At 40.9% G+C, this 12858-nt stretch overlaps 1 protein-coding gene across 1 annotated transcript in view; it reads right to left on the bottom strand.

The window, feature by feature from the left end:
• The window catches only part of szt2 (SZT2 subunit of KICSTOR complex), a 321741-nt gene that overhangs the window by 124706 nt on the left and 184177 nt on the right, over positions 1–12858 (bottom strand). Inside the window, exons 24-29 of the mRNA XM_037981182.1 lie at positions 11988–12126; positions 11214–11528; positions 10889–11096; positions 5455–5582; positions 2511–2778; positions 910–1072 (exon numbers count right to left, since the gene is read on the bottom strand). Coding sequence (XP_037837110.1) covers positions 910–1072; positions 2511–2778; positions 5455–5582; positions 10889–11096; positions 11214–11528; positions 11988–12126 — 1221 coding nt within the window. The remainder of the gene's footprint in view (positions 1–909; positions 1073–2510; positions 2779–5454; positions 5583–10888; positions 11097–11213; positions 11529–11987; positions 12127–12858) is intronic.

The raw sequence follows: 12858 nt of genomic DNA, 5'->3' as shown, positions 1-12858 counted from the left end.
GGACAACCCTGACCATCCTCTTCATGAGACCATCATCGGAAAACAGAGTCTCTTTAGTCAAAGGCTTCTTCAGATTAGCTGTAAAACGGACCGCTACAGGAGATCTTTCCTGCCCACAGCCATCACCATCTATAATAACTCCTTGATTTAAATGAGCTACGTCAACATTTAATTTCCCTTTGGGATTAATAAAGAATTGAATTGATAATGAACCTGTTCACCTGTGGAATTCTCCAAACAGGTGTCTTTTGTTTCCCCTGCCCCAGTTTTTTTGGAACGTGTTACAGGCATCAAATTCAAAATGAGTGAATATTTCCAAAAAAACAATAAAGTTAAAGTGTATTGGTTTTTTTGCTTTTGTTTTTATTAAACCAAACCAAAGCCGCAGAAGTTTGGGTACCTTGTAAAAAATGTCCCAAATGTCTGGCAGGTGGTAACCAAATCTACAAAGGTCTGGGTAGACTGTAACTAAAGATGCAAAAGTGTGGGTACATGGTGAATGATGCTCCAGTTTTATCTAAACAACATATTCTGACAAAAAGTTTCAGAGTTAAAGGTACTGACCTAAACTATGGCGAGTAAAAGCAAAGCACGCTACATGATGAAGCAAATCAAGCACTGAAGAATTCTTTTTTTCTCTCTTCCATGTTGCTCAGACAAAAAAAATATATAAAGTTATGACAGGACTTGTAGTGATTTCTTTCCTAATATGATGTGTCAGATTTGTCAGAAGTTTCAACACAGAACCCAGGACTTTTCCAGTAGTGTGTTACTGGTCTGAACAGACTGGACTGTCACAATTTATCGGACAGAACTTAGAGAGGAAACACCCAAGTAAACATAAGTTCTACATGTCTGAAATGGACCTATGACTTAAAGTAAATTATAATTTCTAGCATAAGACATTACCTGAATGATTCTGTGCAGATCTGGATACACTTCACACTGGGGCTGCATCTGCAGCAGGCTCAGAGGAAACTCTGGGGTCTTGGACTCATTCAGGTTTGATGGAGATGTGGGAGCAGAGAGCCTCCCTCCAGATTCAGCTTCACAGGATTCTTCCAGTTCAATACTGCAAGAAACACCACAGGAACACCACAAAATTAATCATCCTGTTGGCTGCTGTGAGAGCTCAGCTCAAAGATTCATTTTACTGTTACAAACTTAATAAAACAGAAAACCAAATCAAAATTCCGAGTCAGCAAAAAAAAAAGACTGTAAACATGTGGTGATGGTCAGCAGGCTGAAACGTTTATTGACTAAATTGTATTACTGTAAAATAGGCTCAATCAACAATGTAGTAATCCTGATGGCAGTGACTGATATTACAGTGTGCATTTTACAATAAAAAAGAGTAATGTGTGTGTGTGTGGTGTCAGCTGATGGTGGAGAACTAATCATTCAGTCTGAGCTTTACCTTGTTCAACAGCACCATCTGCAGGACACTTTCTAATATTATTCAGTAAAATGACAACAGTCATAATGCACAATTTAACACGGGAGCATCAAAAATACATACACTCCCTAAAAAAAACAAGTTCAAACACTCTAATATTTTGTGGGACCGCTTTTAGCTTTGACTACGGCACACATTTGCTTTTGGCATTGTTTCCACAAGCTTCTGCGATATCATAACATTTATTTCCATCCAGTGTTGCATTAATTTTTCACCAAGATCTTGCACTGATGATGGTAGAGTCTGACCGCTGTGCAAAGCCTCCTCCAGCACATCCCAAAGACTCAATGGGGTTAAGGTCAGAACTCTGTGGTGGCCAATCCATGTGTGAAAATGATGTCTCATGCTCCCTGAACCACTCTGTCTCAATACGAGCCCGATGAATGCTGGCATTGTCATCTTGGAATATGGTCGTGCCATCAGGGAAGAAAAAATCCATTTATAGGAATAACCTGGTCCTTCAGTATATTCAGGTAGTCAGCTGACCTCATTCTTTGAGCACACACTGGTACTGAACCTAGACCTGACCAACTGCAGCAACCCCAGATCATAGCACTGCCTCAACATGATTGTACGGTAATCACTAGGCACGATGGGTGAATCACTTCAGCTGCCTCTATTCTTACGCTGATGCAACCAAACAACCAAACAACCTAAGTCTTTCCCCCCATGTTCTTTTTGAGAGAAGAAGCTTTCTCCTGAAACCCTTCCACAGAGGCCATACTTGTTTTCTAATTGTCCTGTCATGACCTTAGACCATTAACGTTATTGTTTCATGTGTTGTAGTAGTGAGACAAAAAAACCCAGTTTGTGGATTTAATAATTTTATATCAAGCTAAAATCCCATTAGCTGGAAAAACAGGACAAATGACTTCCTCACTTGTTTAAAGATGGCTAATTGAATCTCAAAGTGAAATAATTTTCTGTGAGCAATTAGTGCCAAACAGATAAGGATCCACTATAAGAAGACTATTTAAACAACCGGATCATCCATGGTCACACCTCTGAATGAAACCAGGGACACTTCTGAGACTTAAATGCTATGAATTCTTACCTGCATAAGGAAGCTGTGACTGCCTTGGTATCTGTTCGCCCACCCTCTGCTTCTCCAATGACAAAGGTTGCAGGGCTCCTTAAAGGATTGGTGTTTTCTCCTGACCTTGGAGTCTTCCTGCTCTCCCTAAAAGCCCTGATGTGTCCACAGAGGGTCTGCAGGAAGGTGGTGATGTCAATTTCCTGCAGCGACTCTTCACAGTAGTCCATTGCCATCAGGACATCCTGGTGGCTGATGCTGTAAGACTGCTGCAGGCTTTGGTACACACCTGAAGATCATAGAACATCACCATAAAGACGTGTTCCACTAGTACAGTTTACCTGTTTTAAACCCACTCATTTCAAGCTCTGCTCCGTCTCCAACATGAGGTTCTATTTCATCCCTACTGACCGCCAGAGGGCGGTGCTGAAAGCACTGAATGTTCCCATCACGCACGCACCGTTCGAGTAGTAATACCAACAGAGTCACACCTGTGACATGTTGGATGATCACCCAGTCTGTATATACTGACGGTGCGGTTCATTGTATGGCATCGGCCTTTGGACGATAATCTATTCAGAATCGGACGCCCGATTGCCTGTTGGCGGGAGTAGCCCTCCTAAGGGCTGCGACGGGTGATCTTCACTCAAGGTAATTCTGCTGTTTGTTGGTGATGACAGCGTTTGCGCCTCCTCTCCCAACTCATGGCGTCTGGATTCTGTGTTTGGAGCTTGACTAACTATGTTAGCCTCCCTTTGTTTATTTGGTTGTCTCGCTTTAATTGGTGGCGGTAGCGTCTCGCCCCCTCTCCCAATTTTAGCTGAATTTCTGATTGTAGTTTTGGATCGAGCTAACAGTGTAAGCCTCCTTTTGTTTATCCATTTCGCTCTAATTGGTGACTTTCTGGTCGACCTAACGGCGTTAGCCTCTCTTTGTTTATTTGTTTGTTTCGCTTTAAATGGTGACGGCAGCGTTTTCGCCCCCTCTCCCAGTTTTGGTTTCATCCTGTATTCTGGACGTAGCTGACGGTGTCAGCCCCTCTGTTGCTGTATTTTATACTAATTGGTGACGGTAGCGTCCCGCTCCCTCTCCCAATTTTAGCCAACCTCTTACTCTATTTTTGCATTGAGCCACCTGTGTTTGCCACTAAGGTGTATAAGCTGTTTTGGATTGAGCTACCTGTGTCAGCCTCTCCAAGTTTGTTTGCTTTAATTGGTGATGGTAGTGACCCGTTTTGGTTTCCAGCTCATAAATTCTCGGCCCCATCAACAAGTACTTTAGGGTCCCCTAATTGTTTAATGTTACTCATTTTTTTACTATGGATAAGTTTGCTTTGAAAATATAACGTGCTATTACCCACAGGACACAGGTTGAAAACAGGAAGCCGTGACCTACACTGCTTTTGATTGGGTCAGATTTAGAGGATCCCATGACACAAGGGGCCAATAGGAGGCACAGCTGGATGTATGTTAGGAATTTTCTGCTCGGTGCGTCAACCACACAGAAATATTTTACGTCACTTGCTTAGCAGCAGAGGAGGGACGCTACTGTAAAGAAAAAGTAAATCTGTTGGTAATTTAAATCTTGGCCAAACAAGATGTGGATGTTTGACATAAGAGTTGAGCAACAAATGCTGGTACTTAGCCTCTGTGCAAAGCTCCACCTCCCTTTGGGTCAAACAACCCCTCTATGTTGACTGGCAAGAAACAGAACTTTAAACATCTGATGTATAAAAAAAACTGCTTCAAAAAGACTACAGCATTTCTTTGATGCTTCTAAGTGCCTAAATATTATAGTCTGTTAGGTAAAAAATTTTTTTGGTGTCACTGCCGTTCAACAAGCGCCAGCATTACACAAAAAAACTTTCTATGGTCTAATTAGATGAACGACGACACTCTAGTGTCTTGTTGGGATTTTAACTAAACCCCCAGAAGAATATATTTCTCACAGTCTTAATGTTCTCATTTATTACAATGCTTTATTTAGCCATTTTGGTTGTAGATAATGAGTGTTCATAAAGGTAAGTTAATTAAACCATTTTTATGCAGAATGCTAGCTAAGAGTCTTCATAGTGGATTCACCAGTAGGCTGGTGCAGATTCTCAAGTCATCCGGGACATGGCAAAGCCTAAAGGGTTAGAAACAAACCACATGGAAATTGACTGGGTATCAGGCTGATGAATGGAACTAAAGCATCTTTCTTAGGAGCCAGGCAAACAAAGACTAATGACTCTCCAGCGAAAGGGAAATAAGATTAATCTGCATGTGAATTTAGCTACCTAAAGACAACATGTCACGCAGTTTAAAGCTTGGAACTCCAGTTTTGAAAAGAGAAAGCTCCCAGGTCGGGAAGAGAAAAATCTTTAACCACAAAATTAAGTCCAATTACTTGATTGTAAACCTTTAGTCTGGTAGCTGCTGAAGTGTTTAAATCTTTAATTTTTGTGGAAAAAAAAATAAATAAATATATATATATATATATATATATATATATATATATATATATATATATATATATATATATATATATGATCAATATGGTTTAAACTAACTGAAAAACAAATAAAGACATTTGTCTTTTTTAGACATTTGAGCCCTCTGCAGATAGTCTGAAGTCCCAAAATCTTTCATGTTATTGCCCTCTGTTCAGAGAAGCAAATGACAACGCAAACTGGTATTTTTTATTATGTCTGCTGGGGAAAAGGCAACAAAGAAACAACTGGACTTCTGTTCTGTAGCTGAAGACGTTTCGCTTCTCTAAGCTCCTCGGAAGTGAAGTGAAATGTCTTTAGCTACAGAAAAGCACTGATGAAATAGTTTTGACATTCAGAGACCTCTGAATGTAGTTTGATACCAAGTGAGAATATACAGGATCCATGTGTTTTCTTAAACTAGAACTAGTTTAGTTTTGCACAAGCTGTAGAAAGATCAAATGAAAATGCTGCTGTCTTATAAAGGGAGGTTACCTCTGACGTAGCTCTGGTGGTAGTGCTCCTGCAGCAGGCTGCAATAGTTAGCCAGTTCTTTATGTTTGTGAGGCTGAGCCAGGAGTTCTGTCCAGGGAGACTGACTGCTGCGGTCCTGAGACAAAGATCTGCCAAAGGAAAAGAAGAACACAGAAGCTGCTGAAGATTAAATCGGGAGAAACATGCTAAACTGCTCCTAACAGATAAAAAAGCAACATCAAACTCAAAAGGAACAGTCAGCCCTCCACACCAAGCAGAGGAAGAAGTAGGAAAGAAAGCCTAAATCTGCTCCCATACTCCAAAAGAAGTCACAAAGTCAACTCTCATTCATGTGGTTGCGTGACAAAAATTGCATCATTATGTTTGTGTAGCAGATTCATCTGCTGCTTGGTGACACTAGGCCCTGGACATCACTTTTCTCACAGGGGTTTATACCAAGTATTGTGTGATTGGTCAGAAGTTGTAATGGGTGTGTTTATGCAGAAAAGACAGTGAGCTTTAATGGAGTCATTTTGATTCTACTCCTACGCTGAGAAGCAGCCGAGGCTGTAAGAAAACAGCCGTCTTTACAACTGTTCCAACAAAACTTAGAAGCCTATGAATTTGAAAAGACTGTGCAGAGACGCAGGCAGCTCTATGTGGCTGTGGTGGCCGGGCAGCATAGGAACATGTTCCCTTCATCCGCTCATTATTGTGCACCATCAAATCTGCAAATGCCAAACACATGTAGGCTACTGTCTCAGTCTGTTTAATAAACAAGTAAGAGGAGCAAAAATCTGTACGTGGACAGGAGAGTTGAGAAGAAACCTGTTTTAACGCTGTAGGAGCTTCTGATCCAAGTGTCTCACAACCACATGACTGTAAACCAACTTCTTGACGTCTTATGAAGTATGCCCGAGCCTCAACTCTGAAGAATAAAAAATGATTTATCAGTTTGAAAGGTAGGAGGCCTGTTTTAAAGAAAGCTTCTATCAACTGACTTATACTATTTATTGTGACAAACCAGTTGAGAATCATTGGTGTAGATTGTTACATTTGTCAAATTTAAATACTATTATTTTTATTACATACTATTAAAAAATACAATTGATATGTATGAAAAGTGTGGTTAGGTTAAAAGAATATTTGTTAGCTGAGTTACTGTCCCCATTATGCCATTTTAAGTTGTTTGTTTCTCTATTTTCTAAGGTAAAATCATGTGACTGAATTCCTGCAAAAGAAAGATTCCTCACCAGTTTATTGCAGTTTTAACTAACTAACAGAATCCTTACAATCTGTTGAATATTCAGGTTGTAAGGATGACTCTGTATATGAAGAAACATCAGCCCACAAAGAAAACTGCAACCGGCCCAAAAGGAAAACATGCAACACTTTCCCATTCTGCAGAAAACAAAGCATTTCCGGATGTTCTGAGAGGTGTCAGATAAAAGCTGAGCAGCCCTCCAGAAAGAGAGAAGAAGAGCACAAACACCAAACTGAGACTGTGCTACCTGATCTTCACGTCACAGGATTCAGCATCTTGACTTCTACTGTCACAGCCATGGAGACATGTTGACAACAGGACTGCGGTTAGCGTCGGAGAAAAGGCTTGTCACATCCCCATGAGCACAAACTAAAAACTATGGAAGTTTCGGCTGCTCTAACCCAGTCTCCAAACATACATTTATCAACATTTTAGTCATTTTAACAATATTTATCTTTACACAGAAACAAATTAAAATGCTAACTTGTTGTACTGGTTGTAAAAGGTGAAGTCAACATGAAACAACATTTCATCAGATTTCTTTAAATGATTTTAATGACATCACATAGGGCTCCATGCAGCTAGCAAGAAACTTCAAATAAAAAACAAGAGTTCAACAGCTCACATAAAAACTAAGCTGGGCCTTTATCTCAGGGGTAAAATCCACTAACAGGTCATACTGATCTGAGCTGTGGTCTCTGAGTGAGCAAAAACTGAGCCCCTCCAGACTGCCAAAGACCAGAGGAAGGAACAGCCAAAACAAGATGATGATTTACACCTTTATACCTCTCCAGGTATTTGAAAATCGATTTATACCTCCTGATATTTGATAATCTATTCAGAATCTTCCATGCCCACTGATGCAATGGATCTAAGAATAGCGTAAAAAAATAAATCATTGTAGATAACAATTTACAACCACCTTTTTTAGTGATCTGTGGTCCAAGAGCTCATTATAGGAGCTTTGGAAGGTGGACCCAGGTCAGCATGGACATCCTGACCAGTCTGCTGCTACACAGACCCAAACACAACAAGCTGTTTGTTAGTTTGAACTAAAAAAGAATAACCTTCACTCCTAGCACCCATCAGGAGGTCTTGGTCAGCCGTGAACCTATCCATGGTCCACAGGGTCTCCTTTCTATAGGAAGTTCCTGACTTTTGCAGAGCAAAGGTCTCCACCAGTTATTTTATGGTTTGTATAGGCATTAGCTGCTTATCAGTTTCAAGGGATATCACAATGTCAAAAAGTCAGTGTCAAAACCACTCATTTTTTCCATCATGCTATTCCTACCTAAAAATGAGATAATAGAGACAGAGCATTTTTTTCTTATTTCATCCCTTCTGTTACCAGACCTGTTGCTCCGAGTCCTTTAGCTGTGTATGGTAGCTGACGGGAATTCACCTAAACTTATCCGCTGGTTAAAAAAAAGACCATTGGTTGGTTGTACATTTTATTCTGTGGATAACGACGTCGGTCATGGCTCACCTACCAGAGGAGTGACACCCACCTCTTATTTCAAGGTAACGCCGTTTTGAAACAAAAGTTTGATACAAGCTACAGGAGTTAGCATGTTAGCAGGTGAAATCTATACAACCTACTACAGGTTCAGCTAATGAGTTACCTAACATCAGCTTGTCAGGCTCTCAGCGTTACTTTACAAAGAACAGAACAGCAGAGAAGTTGGAAGATTCTCTGTAAAAACACATTTACTTTAGAATTATTGACAAACTGTAGCTCAGTTTGATGCTGCGTATATCTTGTTTATTTCTCATTAGAAACATATATTGTTTCTAATGTACACAACAAAGCAATCAGCCAAACATAAAGTGTACAACCTGTTAAAACAATCAGTTTTAAAACAACTGTCTGACTCTGGTGTTAAATTTATCCTTGATCTGAAATATAATTGTAAATAAAAAACGTTATAAATAATAAGAAAAAATACTGTTTTAAAATCTGGATCGTGTACAGGTTTTAATATTGTGAACTTGTGGTGTTTTTGCTTGAGGTCATCATACTCGTACTATCAGAAGCTTATACGAGTTCAAACCTTGGTCTGTGTCAAAGCTTGTCCATTTTTCCCATTTCTAAAACTTCAACTTCAGGGACTAACAAATTCAAACCCCCATACCCCTCAGTGAGGTGGTAACAGGACCAACCACTGTTTTAATTTTACCTGCCAATGTGAACAAAATAGTTGCTTGGCGTTTATCAGCAGTATTTCAGCTGACTGTGTGACAATCTCAGTTTTCAGTTTTACACCACGTGACATCACCCAGTCAATGAATAAATAAATCTTACTGTCCCACCTTCTCTGAAGCGTTTTCAGCAGGTGAGTGCTGGCTTATGACTGGGCTTGTGCACATTCAGAATTGGGTCAGGAAGACAGCTGTGTCTACACTTTTATCAAAACCTGTAGCTTCTACAGGTTGAAGGATTTACAGCTGTTTACAGGGGCTGTTCAAATTTGTTGCTGTGATTTGTAATTTGTCAGTGACTGGATAATATTGAAGTAGAACTAAATACAGGTCTGAACTACCTCAATCTGCAATGAAAACGTTTTAACTCAGACAGCCTTTGGTGGAGGACTGGGTACCTTTTTCTGTATATGGTTCGTAGTCTGAACCATAGACATGCTATTTTACTAGACCAAGTATCCCTGTCTTCTCTGGTTATTGGATGATGAAGCCAGCAAGACAGAAGCTACCATATTAGATTTTTGAGAACAGCATTTGCACTCTAGAAATGTGGGGTAATAAACCCTGCCCATTCCCCCCACATATACAATATGGCATCACATGAGCAAGGTAAGAACTACGGGAATCAACAACAGTCAACACCTGAAAAACATCTGAGGTGTGCTTTTTTATTATTAGTTTACCAAGAGCAAAGCCCTAATTGTTTATATGGTGGGACAGGACTTAAAACTTGTGGCAACTCTCTTATTGTGTTGGCTTCAAGTTCTGATCCCTGATCTAGGACCTCCTACTGAACTGACGTGGCCCCACCCAAGCAGCAGAGAAGCTGCCCTGACATCGCAGGTAAAAAAGAAGAAGTCCACACAGATGCTGACTGATGAAAGATAAGTAAACAGCCATCCTTGGGGAACATTCTGAAGACATGGCTTTTTCTGATCGCTTTGTTTTTGTTTTTTCAGCTAAAAGTTTCTAATGAACTGTTTATCAGACACCCACTTCATAAATACAGTTTGTTTTGTCAGGATTTTATTCATCAGATTTGAGCAGATTGCTGCATGATGAGTTTCTCTTTAGTTAGAAAGTTTCTCTTCTTTATTCTGATTGGTTTTGGGGCTGACTGGACCCGCTGTGGTTCCTGTGAGCTATAATGTGCGGTCAGTCACAGGACAGCAGTCTGAGCAGTGTTATGTTGCATTAGCGTCACCTGATAAATCACAGAGCTGATGTTATGTTCACAGTGAAGATGTGTAAAACAGCCAAAGATTAAAAAGGATAAAAACACACAGCAATACGTTTCAGCCATAAACATATTAATAGACCATGTCTCCCCTCCTTCTCTTGTTGTTGGGCACTGAAGCCAAAAGAGAAGCCGCCATGTTGTATTTTTGGAACCAGAATCTGAGAGCTAGTGATGTGTTTAAGTACCGTCTATTCCCCCACATACAATCATGGTGTCACACCACCTTTCTTTTAAGCATGAAATCACCAAATAAAGTCAAATTTATTAGAGAAAAGAATATTTGAACATACACCAGCAAGGTAAGAACTGCAAGAGTCAACACCTGAAAAAAAAATATCTGAGGTGCATTTCTTTTTCCCAAAATCCCACTCATTTACACCAAAGGGGCAAGACTTAAAAGTTGTACTGCAACCAGCTGGCTAGGAAGGTTGGTCCTGTTCTGGCTTCAACTCCTGGATTCCAATCAAAGATCTACTAATACACAGTGCATGGTTTCAAGTACAGGTAGCAGTAACTATACGAGGACAAACAGCATTGCGGTTTGCAGAGACGACTCCGCTGACTCTTTTAAAGTGACAACACAAGTTAACAATAACAAAATCCATTTTTGACATTTGAAAATTGATTTAGAGTCCACAATGGAATGCTTCTAAAATAGATTTTAACCCCCACCCCTTTTGAAGGCGAGCCTTTAACCTAAAGAAGCACCTCAACTGAAGAAGTTCCCAACCTAAAGAAGGTGGGCTCCTCACCTGAAGAAGATGTCCCTCGGCTGGCGGACTGAGTTGGAGTGGACCAGCTGTTCCTTCAAGTGCTCCAATGCGCAGTTGTAGACATAAACTGGACACCTCAAACAGTTGCTGGTGCCGGTGCTGTGCTGTGAAACCTGCCGGCTGAAGCTGATGTGAAAATCAGACTTCTGTGGTTCAGAGAACTGGACTCCTTCTTTATCTCCCAGACCTAGAACAGGGAAAACATGAGACACGTTCATCAGATCATCAGTCCTTCGTGTTGTGCTTCAAAGGGTTTGACACTGTTTCACTTACATACTTGGCCTGTTTTGGACTTTAAACCAACCTGAACTCTGTGTCCCAGCTTCTTTCTCAAAGAGTCTCCCGTCCAAACTGCCTGGGTCCAAACATAGGGACTCAACAGGTTCAGTGTGGTTTTCAGATGATCGTGAGAGGGAAGGGGACTTGTACCCACCCCTGGATATCCTGCGCAGTTTACAGGCTGAACTGTGTCCAGACTCAGACCTGTCTGGACCACTTGTGGAGCCTGACAGGGAGTCTGCCTGAGACTTATTGCTGGGAGTCAGAGTGTCGTCCTCCTGGGTACTGACGGGACTCCGAGGCTCAGTCTCATCTGCTGACGCCATCAGCATCACAACATCTGCAAAATAAACACAACTTCCACATCTTCGGTTTTCCACTGAGAGGAGGTGTTTTTACACAACAAAAATATTAAAGTCCTAACATTCCTTGAAAGAATGCATATCACTCTTATGCCAGAGTTTTAGACCTTGAAGATAACATTGTGCAAGCTCTCATGAGATATCAAAAGATGTTGCACTAAGAATGTGTTGTGAATGACTCTCAGCTACTACTACATGCATTTATCTCAATATCTGTTAAACTGACTGAGTTATAGCCATGCTGTGTACACTAATGTTGATTCCAACTTGATTCTAAAAGTGAATCAGCTGTAGATGTTCATCTGATAATTACTTTTGAAAATGTTCAATAAAATCCATCCAGTCATCCATGAGATATTTTTACTAACAAACAGAAATGGGCAAAAGCATTCTGCCTTCACTCTTCAGCAGCGGGTGATACCAATCTGCAGGTGTACCTGCAAAAGTAGCAGGGACGAAGGTGAGAAGAATCTGCTGGGAGCTGATGTACTTGGCATAACACCTCCACTGCGGCGTCGAGAAGCTCGTGTCCAACAGCAGGGGCTCTTCATCCACAAGGTCTGCATTACTGAAACTCTGTCAGCGAGAAGGAGAAAACCTTGGCTCTTGATACAATACTTACAGCACATAATGAAGTTTCTGTCAAAAGTCCAACAGCAGATATATTATGCAGTCATTTATCATCTCAAAAGAGGGACACATGGGTTACAGAAAGCATCTATGAAATGTTCTTTCCTGAGACTTCCGGTTATGGCGTAAAGGTGAGCGAATGCGTTGAACCTGGGCTCCCAACTGGTCGGCTAAATTTCCTTTGCCAGAGAAGAATCAACCCTCTAAGAACGTTTAATTTATAATGAAAAGGGCAAAGGCGTTAAAAAGTGATGTTAGACCAAAACCTACACAAGAAACGGGCAAGAAAACCCTTAAAGAAGTGGTCGACGACGGCGAATGTGAGCAACACGTGGCTATGGACGGGCTTCAAGCTAGCATTGGAGCTGTGCACAAAGAAATAGTAGCCATCCGTGGAGACATGAAAGAAGAGCTGGGCCGCTTTCGCGACAACTTCTCCGCTGATATGAAGAAAGAATTAAGAAATTTTCAAGAGGAAATTAATGGAAGGCTAAACGAAATAGCGTCGGACATAAAAGAGAACAAAAAGAAAGCGGAGGAGTCGCTACAACGTGTGGCAGAAATGGAGGAGTGGAGTGCAGCAGCGAAAGAGGTGCTGTCTCAGGCCATGAGCAACCAGGAGAAACTCCAAGCTAAGGTGACCGACTTGGAAGCACGCTCACGGAGAAACAACATTCG

The sequence above is a fragment of the Kryptolebias marmoratus genome, linkage group LG18 (assembly GCF_001649575.2).
Source record: "Kryptolebias marmoratus isolate JLee-2015 linkage group LG18, ASM164957v2, whole genome shotgun sequence".
Lineage (NCBI taxonomy): Eukaryota > Metazoa > Chordata > Actinopteri > Cyprinodontiformes > Rivulidae > Kryptolebias > Kryptolebias marmoratus.
The sequence above is the reverse complement of the archived record's forward strand: the minus strand, read 5'-3'. Positions and strand labels throughout refer to the sequence as shown.